Here is a 23,054-nt window from a genome sequence, read left to right as displayed (position 1 = left end):
TTCAACTCCAGCCTCTCCCTACTCCTTAAAATCAAATAATGAAAACTAGACATTCGGTCTAGAGGAAGAGTCATAAACTTAGTGAATGGAAAACTTATTTTTAATGAGATCTTGTGTGTTTGTGGATAAATGATTTGCCTTAAAAACAAATGCAAAATGCTATGGATATTTCTTTTTTTTTTTTCTTTTTTTTTGCTGGTAGGTTATTTCTTGATCCCATTAGGCCCAGCAGGATATGCTATGGATATTTCTTATCACAACTAGATGTCCTTTAAAACAAATTTCTGTTTAAGTAGTTAAGGATATTTTTGGAAATAACACAAAAACATAAAAATGTTCTATCATTCATGGCAAAAATATATTTAATCTTGAGTTTACAATTCTAAAGACAAGCCCTTTGTTTAATCACTTAGCTTGGGAAATTGAGGCAGGGGAAAATATATTAATTTCATCTTAGCTTTAAGAAAAACTAAAGATTTCAATTAAAACAATATAGATTTTGATTTAAAATATGAAATACAACACTATTTTAGATGCCATAAAAGATTATCCAGCCTCTTCACAAAGTCATAAGAAATTTTTGGTTTTTTGTTTTAAGATTTTTACTAGGGGGCAGCTGGATGGCTCAGTGGATTGAGAGCCAGGCCTAGAGACGGGAGGTCCTAGGTTCAAATCTGGCCTCAGACACTTCCTAGCTGTGTGACCCTGGGCAAGTCACTTAACCCCCACTGCCTAGCCCTGTAACAAATAAAATTAATATAGAAGGATATATATAAAAGATTAGGGTTTTAAAAAAAAATTTAAAAAAAAGATTTTTACTAGTCATCCATAACTATTTAAATCTTGGAAATATTCCTTTTTCCAACATATGCCTTTCTAAAGCCGTTCATACTTGTAAAGACATAAAACAATGTCTATATGTCCACCCTCTATATTTTTTCAGATTAAATGATACTTCTAAAAGTCTGCATTAAAATTTGTAATATGTTAATATATTCTATAACTATTCAGGGTGAATAGTTAAAAGCTACTAAGGGATATATATATATATATGCATGAATTTTATATGATGTAGTAAATGAGGAAATATGCTCTAGTTCATACACATTACTTAAAATAGGTATACTAGGGGGAAGCTGAGTAGCTCAGCGTATTGAGAACCAGGCCTAGAAATGGGAGGTCCTGGGTTCAGATCTGGCCTCAGACACTTCCCAGCTGTGTGACCCTGGGCAAGTCACTTGACCCCCATTGCCTACCTTTACCACTCTTCTGCCTTGGAGCCAATACACAGTATAATTGTAAAGACAGAAGGTAAGGGCTCAAAATAAATAAGCAAACAAACAAACAAATAAATAAATAGGTGTGCCATTCACAAGAACTACTTACCAGGTGGGCTAATTCTACCATTACTACTATTCTGTCTTTGAAGATGTTCTTTATAGCATACTGAACACATGCCATTTGTACGAGGGTTTCCATAAAATCCACAGCCAGTGGAACAAAGCATAGGCACTTGGCTATGGTTAGTTTCTTGAGCCATGTTCCTCTTCTGTGCACCTGAAAATGACAGAGCATTCAGAGATAAAAATCCAAGTGTTATCCAAATTAGTTTAAAAAAAATAAACCATACTTTTCTAAAAGTGCATTACGTGGGTGACAGAGCTGGAATTTTCTTTAAACAAGATAAAAATCTATACTCCTTTATGTCCCACCATACATGGAGTCAGAGCAGAACTCTATTGGCTCATAAATTAAGGTATTTTGGGAAATATTTGTCTTTCTAATCATAAACCTCAGGCTCTTTAAGTTTAAGAGTGGTATGGGAAGCCTAAATTAAACAAATTCTGTATGGATTCTTCTGGTCTGGGTTTCATCTGTTAAAAGAAATAGCCATAGATAAAATATACAGTTTCATATTTGTAAACCAATGTTTACAATTCTGAGTAATAATAGTACAATTAGTCAGCTGCTCCGAATTTTAAGTGTTAGATATGAACCTGTATTTTGCTCTTAAATGATTTTTAAAACAATTAAGCATTCTATACCATCAGAGTAGATACCAGGTCTTCTCTAGTTAAATGATGCTAAAGTATCAAAATGAAAGTTATCATTTAGCTGAAGGTAATCATTAATTGTAGTAGGTTTTTTTCTCCCATAAAACAAATGGCTCACACTTGACTTTATGACCAAAAAAATATTACAATTGCTAACCCATGCTTGCAAATATTTCTAAAGGGATCTTTATAAAAATTCCCACAAGGATGCTTATAGTTAGAGATAAGTCTCTATTAAAGCCTGTGTTAAGAAAAAAAAAACTGTGGAAAAAATTAAGATATGAGGGAGAAACGTTAATTTTGAAGAATTTAAAATTATGAAAATGTTTAGAACAAATGGGAAAATCTTCAAAAACTTATCTACAGTTTAGGATGAGTACAGAAGTTAATTGCCTGTAATTTTATTGGCATAAAATTAAGTAACAACCGGGTGAGAAAACCCCCTCTCTATCAATTCAGATCACACTCAGGTTTGAGTACTGGATCACAGAAGTACAAACAAGTCAGAAATGGTGAGACAACAAGTCCTGAACCTTTCTAGGATGCTAAACGTCATAGAAGTTCTACATTATATTAGTAAATATAAAGGGTACAATTATATGTCCCCCTGAAATCTTGAATCAGTGACCTGAACAATCATAATGCAGATGGCCCACCTGCCTGTATACTGGATATATACCTGTATACTGGACCTAGACACCTGTATACTGGACCTAGACAGGCAGAGGTTCTAGATAAAGGTTAATTATTTGTTAGTTATTTTCTAGGTTAGTCTCTTAACCTAAAAGCACAAAGCCCATCAAGGTTTAACACTACCACCATCCAATCTGCTCTGAAACTGATCCAAGAAAATCTTTCTTGCTGGTATCTCTATAATACACTTAATTTCCTCGGCCCAACTGATTTCCTAAAAAGCAAACTATGCATTAAGAATATTTTTCATCGACAATTATCTAGTCTATTGCTTCCAAGTCTTCTGCCAGGGTTCAAGAATCAAAAGGAAAAAAAATTAAATAGCAGTACCCTCTCTACAGACTATGAGCTTAAAATACAAGCAGCATATAAGACTTGTTATAGAAAGGTATTATGCAACTGGTGAAAAATAAAGATGGTTCAGGAGTTGGTCCAGAAAGTCATTAAAAGCCTGTATTCCTTACATCTTTGTTTAACATGGCTTTTGACTCCCCTAGCTTTTTGCCTGGTTCAAATTCCTACATTTTATGCAGCACATGAAAGAAGTAGGTTTATATTTAGAAGTACTACCACTAAACCAATATATTGAAAGTTTAATAATATAAAGTTAAGGCAATTTGTCTCAATTCAAACAAAAAACAAAGTCCAAACAATTTTCATATCCAGTAGATGAAAATAAAAGTTCTAGATAGAGCAGAGACTCTCAGAGTAAAATTCTAGAAAATTTGACAAAGTCAATGAAATTTGACAGGGCAATAATTTTATTCAATCAATTAGATGGATTGGTTTATGATCTCTTTTCTCCTCCCTTCACCCATATCCAGTTCGTTTTAATACTACTTGCTGGACTTTGTAGGGAATGTAAAATCAGGAAAATATAATATCCTTGTTCTCTTTCCCACAGAGGTTTATATATATGAAATTAAATGAGAATTTTGAGGGAAGTTTTGTGAAAGTTACAGACAACACATGAAGGCCAGCAAGCAACATATAAAAAATTTAGCAACTTGAAAATGTATACTTAACTCCAAATTTACAATAATGTACTGTAAACTCCCCATAAAAGAAAAAGAAAAAAGTTCTCTGGTATGGTAGGAGGGCCAAAAAATCTTACGCAATCTTCCAGAATGTAGGGGTGCCATACCCCTGATCCCCTCTGTGATGCTGAAGGGATATAACTATAATACTTTCTTTTACATTTTTGCCTATTTCAAACATAAACTCCTCAAGGCCAGATTGTTTTGCTTTTTCTTAAATATCTTCATTATTCAGGATAGTGCCAAGCACATAATAGGTATTTAATAAAAGCTGTCTGACTCATTGACAGTGAGTTCCTTAAAAGTTCAGCAACTTGTTTTTATAACAGAAATTGAGTTTACTTTAAAATGCTTTTAATAATTTTAAAATTACTACATGCTCCTGAAAATGATACCATGTTGACTGGATCCACTACAAATTTATGTTATGTAACCTAAACTGAACTCGTAATGCTGCAAGGCAATCCTTACCCGCTACTTCCACTTATTTAACTCACTATCCCACTTCACCACACCAGTTCTTCCAAACCCTTCCATTACTCTTCAAACTTTCTATAGTACTGCCTTCCCCCATCCTATCAGCTGAGAGCCTTCTCTTATAGCTTAATGAAAAAATTGAACTAATTGCTGAGCTTTTCTCTCCATCTTCTTCATCTCAAATCATCCAGAAGCCTTTTGCCACTATCATCTCTTTTACTCCTAATTCATGTACTGAGTTGACCCTTTCCCCTTGCCGGGACAAACTCTTTTATGTGCATTCTATTCTGTATCCTTCAGCACACTGCACCCTGCTATTATCATTACTCTTACTAATCTTACTCTCTATCTACTGGCTCTTTGTTTACTGCATTCAAATATGCCCTTGTCTCCTCTATCCTCAAAAAATCCCCACTGGATCACCCATTCCTGGCAAACTAAAACCCCATAATTTCTCTTCTCTTTTCTACCTAAACTTCTGAAGAAGGCTATTGATGATAGGTCTTCTCTCCACTTCCTTTCCTCTCACTTTCAACTCTCTTTAATGACTTCCAACCTCATCTTTCAAATGAAACTGCTCTCTCCAATATTATCAATGATCTCTTAATTGTGAAATTCAATGGCCCCTTCTCAGTCCTCATCCTTCTTGACCTCTCTGCAACCTTTGCTGTCACAGTCACCCTTTTTCTCCTCTATAGTTTTCATGATAGTATTCTCACTTGGTTTTCCTCTTATGTATTCTGACCATTCCTTGGTTTGCTTTACTGAATCTTCAAGTAAAATCCATTAACTATGAATTTCTCAGAAAAACTCTGTCTTCTACATCCTTCTCTTCTCTTTTTATACTATCTCTTGAGGTGATCTTATGAAATCCTATGGGTTTGATTATCACCTCTCAGCTGATCCGGAAATTATCCAACCTTAGTTTCTCTGATGACCTCCAGTTTTGTATCTTCAACTATGTGTCATAGAAATCTTTAACTTAATATGTCTAACACTGAACTCATTGTCTTGTCTCCTTCCACTTCACTGATGACTCTTCTCATCCTAACTTCCCTATTATCATTAAAGTTACAACCATATTAACCTCTACTCTCTCTCTCATGTTCATATTCACTTTGTTGATTTTATACTTTCTCAATCTTTATGTGAGTCTCTTTCTTTCCTCTGACACTGTCACTATCCCTTAGCACCTGATATCTAGATTACTGAAATAACAACCTGGGCAGTCTCCCTATTACAAATCTCTCCCTAATGGAGTCTATTCTCCACTGAGCTGTCAAAGTACAGGTCTTGTCCATGTCACTCTTATGTGCTCAATAAATCCCAGTAACTTCCTTATCCTCACAAGATCAAATATGACACTCTCTGTTTAGTGTTCAAAGCCCTTCTAAATGTTAGGTCCCCCAGATCTCTACCCCACCCCACACACATCCTTCTAGACTTATTATACTTTATGGTTTTCCATATACTATGAGGTCCAGTGACACTGGCAATTTTGCAGCTCCTCAAACAAGATGTTCCATTTCCTGATGCTGTTGGCTGTTCCCCAAACCTGGAATATTCATCTCTGTCCTCTATCTTTCTTTAAGTAGTAGGTAAATTGCTATCTTCTAAAGGAAGCCTTTCTTGAGCCCTCTGAATTCTACTGCCTTTTCTCTGTTGGTTACTTAAAATGTTCTGCATATACCTTTTTTGTACATAGTTTTTTGCATGTTATCTATGAGATTGTAGACTATGAGCTCTTGGTGAATAAGGACTGTCTTTCACCTTTCTTTATATACTTTGGACAGTGCCTGGCACACAGTAGATGCTTAATAAATATTTTGATTGACAGACTTTTCATTGCAATATATGAAATGTAAGAATTATGATTAGTCTCATATAATTGTTTTTATATTCTTAACCATGGCATTAGATTTGTAAAAGATAATTTTAAAATGCTAAAACATGTTTGACACTAGAAATACAAAATTACTAGAAATTTTGACATGTTGGAATTTTGATAAGGAGAAATTGAAGATGCTGAAGAATGGCAATTCTGGGGAAAACTGACAGAGACAGTATTTTTTCAAAAAACACTTCCCGAAGACTATTAAAGTTGACTCAATTTACTAAATATGTGCTGCCTTAGGTTCAAAAGCATAAAAGAATTCATCTACTAATAAAAATCTCTATTGCCCATCTTGAATTTACAAGTTCTTCAATGAAATAATAGCATACTTTACAACTCTTTTTTGTCCTCTTTCATGAAATTTTCAAATTCATCTTTTCATCAAAAATTCATCATTTTTTAAGATTCACTAAATCTTAACTATATCAGAATTTTTCTTTTTTGCAATTTTTTTCCCTATCCCCATCCATCCTCAATCATTTGCTTTTGACATAAACACTCTCCCTTGATAATAACCTCCAACTAATGTGTGCTTTCAATTAGGGCCTACATCCTAATTATTTTAAATGGATGTGAATATGCTTTAAAAATCTTGATCTAAACGGTTCCCTCCATTTTGGGTTATTGTCTTTATTTGACTGATTCACAAATCTGCATTTTTACTCAAAATGTTCTGATCAGTCCTGATTCTATTTATCACATTTAATGGGAGCTTAGCATCTGTATAGGGTATTGCTAAGACAACTGCTTCCAGGAGAGTCATGATGACATGTAATGAAGTACCTTGGAGAGACTTTGAAGTATGTGTGAACATTCTATAACTGGTTGCAGAATCCTAACCACACGGTAAACAGCAGCCTCTGCAGATGTAAAACCAGAACTAAGGACATCCCTCAAAAGGCCCCAGTCTCTGCTTTTTCCTCTCTTGGTTTGATTCTGCTAATTTCAAACATCCAGAGGAAGACACTGCTATAAGAGGGAGAAGTCTAGGACCTTCTCTCATCAGAGGCTGAGGTGTGTTTCCATTGACATTACCTGCCTCTGCCTTTATTCTTTCATTCTGGGTGAACCTTATAAGTTTTAAAAAGTTAGGAGAAAGAGCCACCTAAGGTCTAAGAGTATAGGGAATACAGTCCCTTACAGTCCCCTGTGGGTTTTGCTGCTAGTCCACTTCTGATGCAGTTAACAGTGAGGAACGACCTTTGGGACAAAGGACGAAATGATTGGAGTCGGCAACACCACATTTGGACACAAAATTTTGTGAGCCCAATGCTATGTAGAAATTGCTTTAAGTCTAAATCCCCCTCCCCAAGACCTAGGCAGTAGTATAAGGAAGTCCGTGTTCTAGAGGTGTTGGGAGTGAGAATGTATTCTGTTCTTGCTTTATTATAGAAGCAAATTCCATCTGTGAAAGTCAGCTGATGTTAAATCACTGGCACCTAGCAGTGAGGAGAACGTATTCATAATGGGGGCCTGAGTTAATTACAGGAGATACCTCTCAACCCTTCAGGAATAGCCCCAGAATCCTGAGATGGGGATGTAGCAGCTTGACTTGAGTTCAGAGAGTACTTGCTATACAAGTTTTTTTTTTAAATTTTTATAGTTCTTTAAAGTCTGCAAAGTACTTTATGTTACCTAATTTGAGTCTCACAACAACCCTGTGAGGTAGTTGCTATTATTATTCCCATTTTACAGATGAGGAAATGGAGGCTGAAAGAGGTGAAATAATTTGCCTACTCACAAAGCAGCTATCACAAAAGCTGGTGAACTATCTAAGATAGGATTTGAATTTAGGTCTTCTCAAGTCTAGTAATATATCTGCTGCATCTTCTAACTGCCAGAATACTAAGTGAAAGAAACAAAACACTGACAGGAAAAAAAAAAATCTGCTGAACTTCTAAATGCATGTGTGTATATGTGTACAGATACACATGCATGCAGTTTCAAGTTCTATAAATACTATACTTCTATTGATACTTATTGCCATAAATTGAAAGTAATTATATGTTCATTAGAAACTTTAAAATACACCAGTACAATTCTACCAAAATTTAAAATCATGTGTCATAGTTAAATTGAAATGGGTATCTAACCCAAAATGCTACTTTTAAGTAATGTAAAGACTAAACTATGATCTTCATTTTGATAACTTAAAAGTACTTTTCTAGGCTTTTGAGGGGTGGGGAGACATAAAGAAGGAAAAAAGAATTTAAAAAATTATAGAGTATTTTCTTATAAATATCCCTTTATTTTCCAGCCCTCAAAGCTTAAAAGAAAAAAGAAAGAAATATCAAGGAGGCAAATTATAAGGAGGCCAATACTTTCTATGGTTTGAACTCTTACTTATAGGTCCCTAAGCATAAACCAGGCTGGTATGGTGAAGAGATGTGCTAGGAAGTGAAACAGGGAAGGAAAAGAATATGGAACTACAGTTTCTCACGTTATAATTATTTGGTAGATGAATAATGAATCATATATCAAAGAAATTTAGCCTGGTAATTTCCAGGAGGAAGTTAAGTAGAAGCGAATAAGAAAGGAAAACAAATTCTTAATTGCTATACTAATACATTTAAGGAGAGACAGGGTGGTGAATTACATAGAGAGCTAGCTTTACATCCAGAAGACTTAAGTTCAACACCTGCTGACCAAAGTGGATAAGCAATGCTGAACAGTCCACTGAACCTCTAAGTCCTGTAGAGTACTATGCAGCCACATATGCCTCACAACAACTCCAAGTGCAGTCCAAACCAGATTAAAATATAATGATGGGAGAGGTGGAGAAGAAGCTAGATAGCATAGTGGATAGAGTACCAGAGGACTAGAGATGGGATGTCTTAGGTTCAAATCTGGCCTCAGTGTGACCCTGGACAAGTCACTTAACCTCCATATATAATGTATACATATACACATACATATATATAAAATATGTATAAACAAAATATTAAAAATGCAATAAATTATAGATAATATTAATATTTGTTTTCTACGTCAATATGCAGCCCACAGATATCCATTTCTATTTGAGCTTGATACTTACTGCTCTAGGGAGTTCTCTAATTTATAAAATGCAGAGATGTCTATTCATTAAAAGAGGAAGTTTCTCATCTAGAAGTTTCCTATATAAATTAAACCACAAGTCTAATCCCTAGTATCTATAGCTACAAAGGTTAGGCCAAAAAAAATTAGAAAAATAACAATGACAGGTAATCAGAAAAAAAAAATCAGTCACTCATTAGCAAGGGTAGGACTAGAAATCAGGAGAACAAAAATACAGGTCTGGTTCTGTCACTGTCTGTATGAACATGGCTAAGTCCCGTAACACCTCTGGGCCTTAATTTGCATATCCATAAAATAAAGGGGTATGATTCAATTAACATTACTCCTGTAAACTTTAAAACATTACATTTATTCTGTGAAGGTAATTTTATGCCTTAAAAAATTTAAAAGTCTGAAGAATGTTTGTTAAATCTGTTCTTTCCCCTATTTTTTTTAATTTCTTAAGTAATAAACATTAACACAATCCTGCAATTTAGGAATTTTAGGAAGACCCTAATTTAGGAAGACCCTAAAAATAAAATTCAAATGTCTTAAAAAAGGAAGCTTTAAAATTTATAATTTAGAATCACAAATATAGAATTTGAAGGGACCTTGGAAATCTCCTTGAGTGTACAATTCCTTGGGTTTAAAAATGAAAAAACAAGAACAAAAAACTGAAGCCTAGAGAGACTAAATGTCTTGCTCAAAGTCACATAGGAGGTAAGTAACAGAACTTGGATTCAAACTCTCAACCCAACTCCATATGTATATTCTTTCAAGAGGGAAACATAAAAGATTGACTCCATTTGTATGCAAATAACTTTTAACAATAGCTACATTTCTTTGCTATCTCCAAATTCTAGCAATTACTACTTTGAAATATTCTTGACATCATCTCCACTTGCATCCATTCTTGCTGTAACCACCTACTATAGTCTAATACACCAGCAACTGATATCTTCACTGGTTTCCCTGCCTTTAGTTTCACCTTGCTAAAATACATTTTGTATAGATAATTTCTTTACCCAGATAAAATTTCAAAATAGCTATTATCATGTCATTCATTCTCTTGCTCAAAAACCTGCCAATGGAGCCCAAATGTAAAGTTTAAACACTCCTTAGAATCTGACATTCAAAACTCTTTGACATTAATCCATCCATCCAATTTTATCTTCCACTCTTCCCTAATGGAAACACCTTGATGCCAATCAGGTTTAGTTTCCTTACAGTTTTTTAATCACCCAATTTTTTTTTTTTTTTTTTTGGTGATAGTGGAAATCCCCATTACTGACTTCTGAGGCACTGCCCACTGCATCAACACTTTCTCCTCCATTCTGAATCCCAGTAATTATAATTGGACATTGGTGTTCTTGTAGTTTCAAGAGAAAGCAAGAGAGTACCCCAGTGTCAAATTTACTTTACAGTAAAATAAAAATAAAAGTTACACAAGATGAGCAGGTATGGATGAGTTGTGATTTACATAATTGGAAGGTACTTCGAAATTTATGAAATTATACCTCCATTTGAATAGTTGTCCACACCATCCATTTGTGACATCTTCTGGTATGCCTTGTACAGCTATTTAACTTCTATATATCTACTAGAGTAAAAGCTCCTTGAAGTCAAGGACCCAATCTTATCTATAATTCTATTTTCCTATCTTTCACAGAGGTGTTTAACAAATGTTTGCTAAATAAAAGTACATAGATCTTATTGTCCCAATTAGATTACAAGATACTTGAGAACAGGACTTACTTCCTTTATGTATTTCCCAACAAAGAAACTCCCACCATGTTTGTCCATCTTAAGAATTCCATTAATACTCACTGAATAAAAAAATAAGATTAGTGCTAATTTCACATGTGAAACTCCTTTTTAATTTAAATTCCAAAAACATTAATGTTTTCATTTTATTTGTAAGATCAAAAGCAAAATTTTACTCTTTAGACAAATTAGTTACAAAGAAAATGAATACATCTGTTTATGTCTTAAGAATTTAATTTTGCAGATAGATGTCTATCTATTTAAATAGACTTCATTGCTAGGCAAGGAATTAAGAATGCATATTTCAATACTATTACTTGTGTTTCTTCTGAAGAGAATAGGATGGGAAAATCTTAATTCATAAGGTCAGAATAACTTGTGGTAAAATTGATCTCTTTTTTCAACTTGGTATTCAAACTGACTTTTCTATACTGTAGTTTTTCAGAAAACAAAGAAAAATTGATAGTAGTAAATCTAAACTAGAAGTTATTTTAAGCCTGAAGACTTATGATCACACTGATTATTAGGGTACATGCTCCACTTTTTCTGATACAAATAACCAATTTTGTTTCAAAACTTACAAATAGGGTTATATGCAGTAACCTTTTGAAGCCAGAAGAGAGCAGAGTAATATCTCCTACAGGAATATAAACAGGTGTTTGCTAACAACTCATTTCATATTAAAGTTTCACAAAAGAGAATGAGGAGAGAGGGGAAGAAAAAGAGACAGACACAGATAGACAGACAGAGAGAGAAAGAATGAGAAAAAGACAGTTGGAGACAGTGACGGATAGAGACCAACAGACATATAATGGGGAAAACAAGGATGGTCCAGGGGTCAAGAAATTATCTGTGGAGGTCAAAGAAGGAAAAGCTGTAATAGAATTAGCTTGGAAATGCTTTAATGACTTGTTTTAAGAAAGGAGAAGGGAAAAATTTTACTCACTCTGGTGAAAAAGTATAGGGATTTTGGATTTGGAGTACAGGCTTGCTACTGTACCGAGGATGTTTTGCGGTTCTCTCTGAGTAGCCGTCCCCACTTCCCTATGTCAGGTTGTCTTTCCCTCTGCAGCTTGGGCTGAAAGACAAAAGGTACACATCTAGCTAATGTGGATAGAAGACTCATGGATTAATTTCCCCCACTTTAGTTAATGATAATCAACTCATTCCCAACATCCTAAGCCAACACATACAAAGAATATGAGAACACTGAAGTTTATTTTAGTAATTAGAAAAATATCTCCCCATTTCCTTTCCTGAACCCTGCTACCAAGTTTGTAGTAAAGACCCCAGAAATCATCATAGCTTACTTGATACCATAATATCCCACATATGAAGAAATAGGAGCTACTTGTTGCTGAGCATGGTACAAAGAAAAAGACTGTGCTGGAGAAAGAACACTTGGGAAAACTCAAAAGGTTTGACCTATTAAGGATTTCTAAAATCCAAGCCTAAAGAAGGCTAAAACTTCAGAATATTATTTCTTCTTTGATTCAGAATTTAAGTAGGTCGTCATAGAAATACAAGTATCTTATAAAAGAGTAAATCCAGAAAATATGCTCTAATCACAGGCTATATCATCTAAAAAAGATAACCGAGTTCCTGTATCTGGTATCCTTTACAGGGCACCAAATGGAAGTAATCAATTAACAAGCATTTATAAATCCATTATTAAAAACTTCTTCGTTATTGATTATGCCCAATAGCGTAACAATAAAGTCAATTCTAACATCAAGATATACATGCCAGAATCACTCCAATGTATAAAAATAATGGCAGGTGTGGTTTTCTCTATAATTACCAATGATCTCTCAGCTGCCAAATCTAAAGATCTTTTCTTAATCATCATCATCCTTTTTAATCTCTCTATAGCATTTGACGCTGTAGATTACCTTCTCCCCTTGGATACTATCTCCTCTAGATTTTCAGGACTATATCTCCTGGTTCTCAAACTTTTCATGTCCTCCAACAACCCTTGTGCCAAGGTGTTGTCCTTGGCCCAGTTCTCTTTTTTTCTCATCTGCTCCCATGAATCCAATTACCATCTCTATACAGATAATTCCCAGATCTATATATCCAGTCCTAGTCTGCCTCTTAAGTTCTAATGCTCTATCATTAACTATTAGACATTTCCAACTGGGTGTCCAGTAGACATCTCAGAAACAGCATGCCAAAATCAGAAATTATCTTGTCCCAGGAACTTTCCTTTCCTCTTTTCCAGTGTTCCTACTACTGTCAAGAACACCAACATCCTTTTCGTCTCCCAGGTGTACAACCCTACTTGACTCTTCACTCTCATATATCTGAGTAATTTGTTGAATTGTGTAGTTTCTACTTGTTAAATCTCTATTATGTATCTCCTCCTTCTCCTATTCAGTAAATTCAGGACTTCAACATCTCTCACCTGGACTACTGCAATACAACTACAAAAAAAAAAAAAATCCTTACCTTCTGTCTTAAAATTTATACTAGGCATCAGTTCTAAGGCAGATCAGTGAAGAAGGCTAGGCAATGGGGTTAAATTACTTGCCCAGGGTCACAGCAACAAAGTGTCTTTAGACAGATGTGAACCACCTCTAGGGGCTGGTTCTCTATCCAATAAGCACCTACCTGCCGCTCATTGTGAGAGGCTTATAATTTATCTCCCTACCTTAAGTTTCTCCCCACTCCAATCTACCTACCACAACATAGCTTCTCAAGTGCTTTTTCTGAAGCAAAAATCTGTTCATCTCAGCCCTTTGTATTAGAAACTACAGGGGATCTCTATGACCTCAGGATCAAATATAAAAGTACAGTTACAGATATCCCTTCCACAACATAGGAGTAAGGGGCACAATCTGGGAAAATATGCATAATTTTTAAAATTTTTCTTTTATGGGGTGTTTATACTTCCTTAATGTAAAAATTTGGGTTCAGTATTTGGTCATGGGTTATATGCAGGTCAATGTTAAGATAGCTCTGAATTTCTAGCTTTTATCATCTGCTGGTTTTCATGTTTCTTTTCACAAACTAACTTTTTACTTATTTTAACTTTTAAAAAGAAACTATGGTTTTAAAAAATAAAATGTGTTGATACTATATAATACACCACATATATATATTTTTTTAATTTTAAACCCTTAACTTCTGTGTATTGACTTATAGGTGGAAGATTGGTAAGGGTAGGCAATGGGGGTCAAGTGACTTGCCCAGGGTCACACAGCTGGGAAGTGTCTGAGGTCAAATTTGAACCTAGGACCTCCTGTCTCTAGGCCTGGCTCTCAATCCACTGAGCTACCCAGCTGCCCCCTACACCACATATATTTTATGTATTTCTAAGTTTCTAAACTTTTTCTGGGTCATCAGCTCATCTTTGGTTTCACATTTCTAAAATGTTATTTGTGGCTTCATAAGTATTCGAACTTTTATTTTTTTATTATTAAACATCAAAAAGTCCATTTCCATATATACATCAGAACACAAGCATATCATAACTGTGAATCTCCATTTCAGATTACGTGCTTTTTTAAAAAGTACAAAATTAGATGTTACTTTCCAAACTAGTTGTGCTTCCTTCTGAACTTCCTTCTATTCTCTTCTGTTCATTTTAGGAAATGTTTCAATGGCCCTTTTTTTGTATCATGACTATTACCCTCCCCTCCAATTAAAAACTAAAAAAAAGTTGTAACAAACAATAGTCAAGCAAAAAAAAATCCACATATTAGCCATGTCTATATCTCTTTCTGCACTGGAGTTGATAATTTCTCTGTCAGGAAGTTAATAAATAACATGATTAATTCTAAGTTGGTCACTGCATGAGTGATGAGGTTCCTAAATCTTTAAAGCTGTTTTCCTTTACAATAATGTTTGTATAGACTCTTTTCCTTGTTCAGCTCACTTTACTATGCCCTTTAGTTACTATTGCTCAAAGTTGTCTAAAGTCATGAACGTCTTTCATTGTTTCTTATAGCATACTAACATTGTATTATTCATATCCCATAATTTGATTTGTTCAGCAATTCCCCAAGTGTTTTCCCCTCAGATCAATCTTTTTTACTTTCTGTCACCAATCTCTCTCCTCCCATCCCTTTTCCAATTAATGGCCCCTAAAGTTCAGGAAGTTTGTTTGCCTATGGCAATTCTACCTCTCTCCATCCTCCTTTTGAAATATTCTTTCCCAATCTCAGGTTGTTTCCCTGTTGAAGTTCATCAAGTATCCCAAAATTCTTCGTGCAATCAGATGCAAATTAACATTATCTTGTATTAATTCTGTATTTACTTATTATCTGCCTCAAAATGTAAGCTTTTTCAATGTAGCTTACATGTTTTTATATCTGTATCCCCAAGAATACTACATGTACAACCAGAATTCATAAATGTTTGTTGACTGACTAGGGAAATAAAAAGACAAAAATAAAAAATTACTTGCCCTAAAAGGAGTTAAGTCTACTGGAGAAAGTAATATACCCATGCAATTTTGAAAATAGTTGTATAAACAAGATTATCTCGAATTACATTTTGGAAGAGACTAAACATGTTCTGTCCACAAATGCCTCACATATACACCCAACATGCTGGGACACAGACACTTCATTTAGACATCTTATCACTATATAGGTACTCATGTAACATATGGTCTATTTATATGTTATCCTTTCCTATTGCTATACTGTGGCCAGACCACTTTCTTTTCTGGCCATACATTTCTTTCATGTTAACTTTAAAATACCACATCTCACATGAAATTCATGCTTGGTAAAATTCTGTAGTCTATATCCACTAAGTGTATCTCTTCAAAGGTTGTTATTCTATTTTCAAGTTATATAAGCATCTTGGGAGGTACAATGGTGATGAGAAGAGTTTTTGTTTCATGAAGAAGTCTAAGGTTCTTTTAAGTATTATACCATTTTCCCAACTTCAATTTAACCTACTTTTTTCTTTCCTGGGCCAAGCACATTATTCATCTGAGATATGTATTCAAGATATATTTTTACTAACCGACCTGTTCTATAAGATTTTCACCCAGATGCATAGCATGCTCTGAATTCTAAATCCATTTGTGTAAATACTTTTGTATAGTTTATTCATCTCTGAGTCCCAGGATTTTCAGCTACAAAATGAGAATATATATGCTCCCTAACTCATCCGGCTACTTTAAGGTGCTCTGCACACTTTAAAGGTATATACTAATGTTATTTCTTAACTATTATTAGAAAGTTTCTCAAAGGATGAGGTGTGAAATTCCAGATTACATTGAAAGTATGTGTTTTTGTTCAACGTTTTGTGAAAGTCTTCAGCAAAGTCTGAAGCCATGAGCAGTTTAAGTCATATATAAGTAATGATAGTAAAAAATAAAATTCTGGAAAGTAGTAGGCTTGAAAACACAATACAATGGATAAAATATTATAATATAACTAGTCCTAGATTTAAATCCCAGGCTTGTCACTAATTGCTATGACTTTGGCCAAATCATCCTACCTTTCTAACTTTAAAACCTTCATTTGTAAAATAGGGATAATACACTACTTTCATAAGATCAGGTTGAGGATGAAACAAGAGTAAAGCATTCTGATAATTCAAATGATTCTTTAGACTGAAGATCTTTACAAAACAGACACATAAGAACTAAAGCGGAATACTTAAGTAGTATAGCTGTTCTGGGGAAGCTCAAAGCAGCCAGTCAGAAGCAAGGCTGCCAGAATAATACTTTAAAGAATTTACAGGCGTCTCTCTGTGAGAACTAGCATCAATATTAATCATTAATCCAGGTAATGGTGATGGACAAATTTGTTATGCAGCATGGATAACAAAGATGACAACCACAAGATATAGATTTACAGTAACAGGTGCTAAAAAAGACTACAGTCACAAAACAAAAATTTGAACATATAAAAGAATAAAAGGGACAGTAATGTAACAGCAATTCTTACACAAGCAGGCATTAATTATTGTTGGTAGAAACTTTTGTATAAGGCTTCTATATGGGGGGCAAGAAAGTAAAACTTTCCTGATTGACAGCATAAAGAATGGTTTCCAACAAGTTAATGCAATAAGCCTTCAAAATGACATACAAGCTATTCTATATAAAACTCGACTATAAAGTTAACAAAAGAATTTCCTTTTCCATTTTTTCTATTTTGCCTGTTTACCCAAAGGAATCATGAAAAAATAAATATAAAAATAATAGGGACTTTTTTTTAATTCAGGAAAACAACAACTAAGTTTTAAAAATATATCCGATATTTGAGGACAGTTCCTTCTCCATTGAAAGGCAAATATTATTAAGCACCTTGATATTAAAATAATAAACTCCATCAAATCTACAAAATTATGATTTAGGAAATACTTTTTTAGCCAAAAAAAAAGTATATGGTTGTGGAATCCAGAGAAGTGATGATGTGCCTTCTGAGTATCTTATAAAGGAAAACTTCTGGAATCCATTTAGTAAGTGGATGCTAGAAAATAACATTCATAAAAGTAACACTCATAAAAGATCATTAGCAACCTTGTGTTTGGCAAAGGTAAAGTTTTAAGCAAAAATTGTTGGGGAAACTGGAAGGCAGTTCAGCAGAAACTACCAGTGATTTATACCATTTATCAAAACAGGATCAAAATGAATATATAACCTAGGGTATATAAAGGGAGATAACATAAAAAAAGCAGCTAAGATTAGGAAGAAAGCAATAAGTTTGTGGATAGTTTCTCAGATAGAGAAAATCTAAATATCTAAAATATTGAAATATTGAAATATTTAAAGAACTTAAACATAAGAATGTGAGTCATTCTCCAACTGATAAAATAGTCAAAAGAAATAAACAGTTTTTGTATGAAGAAATCTAAGATATGTTATTATATAAAAATTGTTCTAAATCACTATTGATTAGAGAAATGCAAACTCTGGGATATCATCTCTCATCTGCCAGATTGGCTAAAATATCGATAACATAGATAAAAGGTCAAAATGACAAATGTTGGAAGAGATGTGGAAAAATAGGGACACTAAATACATTGTTGGTAGTTGGTATGAACTGATTCATTTGGAAAGCTATCTGGAATTAGAGTTATAAAACTGTGTATACCTTAGGAACCAGTAATATCACTGTTAGGCTTATTTCCTAAGGTGATAAAGGCAAAAGGGGAAAAATACATGTTTTTAAATATTTAAAGCAGCTATTTTCAGGGTAGCAAAGAAATGGAAACTGAAGGGATGTCCATCAACTGGAGAACTGCTGAACAAGTTGTGGTATATGATTGTAATAGGATACTATTGTGCCATAAGAAATAGCAACAAAAACAAACAACCACAAAAAACAAAGCCTGAAAGACAGATAAAGTGATGCAATGTGAAGTGAGAATTAGGAAAATATGGTACACAGAAATAATAATAATAATAATGCATGATGATCAATTGTGAATGGTAACTATTTTCAACCAGGGAAGAATCCAGATAAATCCAAGGGACTTATGATGCCACAGCTAGACTCCAAATGCAGATTGTAACATACTATTCTTCATTTTATTTTTTCCTTTAATTTTTTCCTAGTGTAGCTATATGTCTCTTGTTTCACATGACAAACATGGAACTATGATTATATAAGTACAACCTATATAATATTACCCACTTTCTTGGAGAGGCAGGAGGGATGGGAAGGAGGAAAAAATGACATATCTGGACATATAAAAATAAAAATATATATGCTTTCATACAAAAAAATAAAGTACACAAATTTTTTTTAAAAAATCAATAGAAGACACATGCCAACCTGAATTCCAAAGCTATTTCAGATTTAGTACACACATGTTCACACACTAAGAATTTAATGAAAGTAAGCTACCTACGCCAACTCTTTGTTTCAGACGATATGTGAAGGAATGATTTATAACAGGTTCTTGCCAAAATCTCAATAATATCAACATTTTTCTCTTCTAAATCCCCAACCCCCCTTCCAAATTTCCTCATTTCTAGTCAAAGGCATCACTATCTGTCCAATCATCTTGATTTGTTAACCTTAAAATCATCTTCCATTCCTAATCTTTCCATCTATCTCTTTCTTGCCGCCCCATCTAATCAGCTGTCAAGTCATTTCACTTCTATAGCTCTAATAGCTTTCCTATTCTCTTCTACTCAGTCAACTAATCAAGTTCAAGTCTTAAATGCCTTTTAAGGAGATTCTTTTTTAACAGTTTATCTTCCTAATCCCTCTTCACAAACAAGTTTTCAAAATAAGTCTTTCAAAGAAGCCTATTTTATAATGCTATTTGGCTAAAAAAACTCTTTTGTATAAGAAATAGGAAGGACAAGTATTATTCCTTACTGCTTCTTGGATAAAACACAAATTTCTCAGGTTGTTTTTTAAAGCTCATGACAATCTGACTTCTATATAACTTTATCACCTTATTTTTTTACCTGTCTTCACTCATTGTATGTTCTAGCCAAATTGGACTGTTGGCAAATACATCTTCCATCTGCATAAATTTTTCACCAACCTTCTGCCTATCTGATAAGATAAAATCTATCTCCTTTTGGAATTTTTTCCCTCATTCCCTCCTCTGAATTGTTAATGTTGTCTTCTTTGTCAAATTATCTTGTGTAATAATAGTCTTGTACCTATAGTGTCCCTACAGTAAAAATTTAGATTACTTGAGAGTAGGAAACATTCTCTATTTGTCTTTATATTATCAGGATTTAGTATAGTGCATTAAACATGGTAAATGCTTACTTAATAAATTTTTTATTCAGCTCTACTATTTATGCACATGTATAGTGTTTAGTTTAGAGTGGCCATTATCTATCACCCTATTAATTGAAATGATCATTGTTTCTAAGGTTTCATTATTTTCTCTTCCCCAAATGATTAACACTTGGCTCATAGATTTTCATAATTACTATTATTTCTGGAAACATTATATTCTCAGGGTCCTTTCACCATTCCCTATTTTGCAGACCTCTAAAAGCCACACAACAACTTAAATAACCTTCAATATCCATCATTACAAGTATCATCCTCCCTTCTTGGAAGTCTCAAATTTACTGCTCCTTTTCCATCACAACAATATTGCCTGTTCTCATTATCTCTGTCTCCCTTCCCCTTCCTTCCCTTTCACGCCCCCTTCCATATTAACCACTTTCAAAGAGATTTTCATTCTTTCATAATTCCCTGCCACCCCCATTTTGTTAGTCCTATCATGATTACAAATGGTTTTTCTTCCTACCCCATACTTCAGGGTCAACTATTTCAATATCAGTGTCTAATACTTTACTCTTGCCACAAATCCTTCCTCATTCTCTGACTTTGCATGGAGCCATCTAGTCAAATCCTCAATCCTACCAACCTGCTTTCTCCTCTTCTGCTCTTGGTGGTTGATTATTAAAGTTGACTCTTGCTAAGAATCAGCAATTTTTATAAATGTACTCAACTGTTTTGGAGCATCCAATACATATACGGTAGTCTAAGAATTTTTCTAAATTCCTTAAGTACCTAATGCCTTCACTCTATAAATGTCCTTATTACCTAGTTTCTGGACAAGACAGAACCTCTAAAAAGAAAGTTTCCTCAAAATTCCCATCCCCTTTTCCTCAGCTCATTACCTCTCTGCTCCTCTAGCCCTAGAAGAAATTTCTTTGCTTCCTTATGAAGCAAATCACTAACCTATGGACACCTTTCTATTTCCTTCAGGCCATGGACAAAACAAAACTCATTCAATTTAAATGCCCTCCCACTTTTCAAACACACACAAAAAAAAACAACCACAAACAAGCAAACAAAAAAGTGTACATTTGGTGCATGTTCTGTGCTGAGTATTAGATTCTATGCTTTGTGCTTTTCCTTAAATTAGGGTCTCTTTATAAACACACTGATATCTCTACAATGATCTCATCAGCTTTTCAGACCAGAAATCTTAGCATCACTTCTGATGCTTTTTCTCTCCCTTTTTGTTCTCTATAACCACTCTGCCCCTAAGGCCTATTAATTTTTTCCTTCAAAAATAGCCTAATTTGTAATTACACTCAGTGACTTTAAATATAGGCCCTCTTCACTTCATACAGATTATAACAGTATATTTAAGTTTCTCCTCCTTCCTTCCTTCATCCCACAATCCATTCTACATACCTCTGCCCTAAACATTCTAAAGCTATTCTCATCTCTTGCTCAAAAAAAAAAAAGGTTAAGTCCCTTTTACCAATTACACTAAACCTCAATTTCTATGTCTAGCTTTTAAAGCCTTTCATAATTATTATCCAACTTTATTTCCTATTAAAAAGTCTAAAACTTTAACATCTTTATAATCTTCTACTCAGTCAAGTTCACTTCCATTCTCTGAATATAACCATGTCTATTCTTGCCTCTAAGTCTTGGCTCCCATTGTTGCTAGTCTCCTTTCTCCAGAATGACCTCTATTTTTACCTTCTATTTCTCTGCTGATTTCTCCTCTCTCTAAATTGCTTTTGCATTTATAGCCTATAAAATACACTTAGTTATACTTAGTTATTCTCTAATTGTTTTACAAGCCTACAACTTGTCTCCCCAATTAGAGGATAAAATCCTAAGGGCAAAGTCCATATATATCTTGCAATTCCTTGCATTACACATAACACATAAAAATACTGAAACTTGTTAACTGTTCAAAAAATATTTGAGTCTAAATCTCTAAGATTCTGAAACAAATTCCAGAGTTCAGACACTCAAAGCATCAAATACCTTTAGTGCCACTATACAAAACCTACTTTGTATGTCCTAATTCCTCTATCTGTATTCTCCAGTGAGTGGTACAGTGTGCAGCATTATCTTAAGTGTTTAGTAAATGTTTATTGAATTGAGTTAATGACCATAGTTCCAAAAAGTAGGATCAGTTAGATCACCAATAGTGTTTTCCTCACTACATATATGAAGACCTGTTTGAATTTGTCATCATTTGCAGGGCCTGTTATTATTTTCAATCTGTCTAATGACTATCCTGCCTAATGTCTTTGCTAGAAAGATCCTGGACTTTTAAAGTACACTGTTTCTGTCTGGTTGAATTATATCCCAAGAGGAATGATTCCTCCAAATGCATACATGGAAAAATCTACTTGATCCTTATTTTTGTGTCACCAATTATAACTACCTGTAAAGATTTAGGATCTCCAATATTTCCATCTACCCTCGACCAAAAAAAAAACCCAACTAGTTTAAACCAGTTAAGATACCTTTCAACTTCTTACTTTGTTTCACTACTTTCACATGAAAAGGAATCCTTAATTGACACTTTCCATGCACTTGCTTAGAAGAACTCTTTTCCTTTCTCTTAAACACTTGAAGGACATATCTGAATTGTCTTATGTTATTACAGAATTTTAGAATTGGAAGGGTTGTTAGAGCTTTAGTCTAATACCTTCAGTTTAGAGTCAGAGAAAATCAGAAGAAGCTTTTTTAAGGTCACAAGAGCTAGTTTATGAGAAAAATGAATTCAGAACTCAACTCTTATTTACCACACTATTGTTGCTTTTATTAGACATATCCTATCAAGTTAAAATTTTGTCAATGAAGGAAAAAAAAATGAAGTTACAGGACCTGATGGCAGAAACTAATTGAATCATTATATAATATCTAAAGCCTTGGTTTTTAAAAACATACAGTTATGCATGCCTTCTTCCTCTGAAAAATGCATAGTTTTTGGAAACACATGAACAAAATACAGCTGACAACAATATCAACTTTAGTTTTCACATAAACTGCTATCTTTTAACCCTATTGTTTACAATGCTCTACACTAACTAGAATTATTTCTTTTGGGAGGGGGGATTTGAATTAAATATTTATCAAGTTTGTATGTAAGTAGTATGGCTAGAAACTGGTAAATAAACAAGTAAGCTTAAAACTAATCATTTGGAATATAAATATTTTAGGCCAGGACAATGTGAAGGCAACCTGATATTTAAGGAAACTTTTCAAGAGGGAAAAAGGAACTGAATCAAATCAATTGCTGGTTTTTTTGTTTTTTATAGATGAAAGAACTCTAAATCTAAAAGTGTCCCATTACAACATTTATATAGTGCTTACTATGTACCAGTACCATACTAACTGCTTTACAATTATTATCTCATTTGACCTTTGCCACAATTTTGGAAGGTAGGAGCTA

At 33.9% G+C, this 23,054-nt stretch overlaps 1 protein-coding gene across 1 annotated transcript in view; it reads right to left on the bottom strand.

Annotated features, from left to right (window-relative positions):
• ZFAND6 (zinc finger AN1-type containing 6) overlaps positions 1 to 23,054 on the bottom strand; it is an 89,474-nt gene that overhangs the window by 16,880 nt on the left and 49,540 nt on the right. The window contains exons 2-3 of the mRNA XM_044665472.1: positions 11,902 to 12,033; positions 1,387 to 1,557 (exon numbers count right to left, since the gene is read on the bottom strand). Of these exons, the coding sequence (XP_044521407.1) occupies positions 1,387 to 1,540 (154 nt within the window). The 5' untranslated portion in view covers positions 1,541 to 1,557; positions 11,902 to 12,033. The remainder of the gene's footprint in view (positions 1 to 1,386; positions 1,558 to 11,901; positions 12,034 to 23,054) is intronic.

This window comes from Gracilinanus agilis, chromosome 2 (assembly GCF_016433145.1).
Source record: "Gracilinanus agilis isolate LMUSP501 chromosome 2, AgileGrace, whole genome shotgun sequence".
Taxonomy (NCBI): Eukaryota; Metazoa; Chordata; class Mammalia; order Didelphimorphia; family Didelphidae; genus Gracilinanus; species Gracilinanus agilis.
This window is presented reverse-complemented; position numbering and strand designations above follow the sequence as displayed.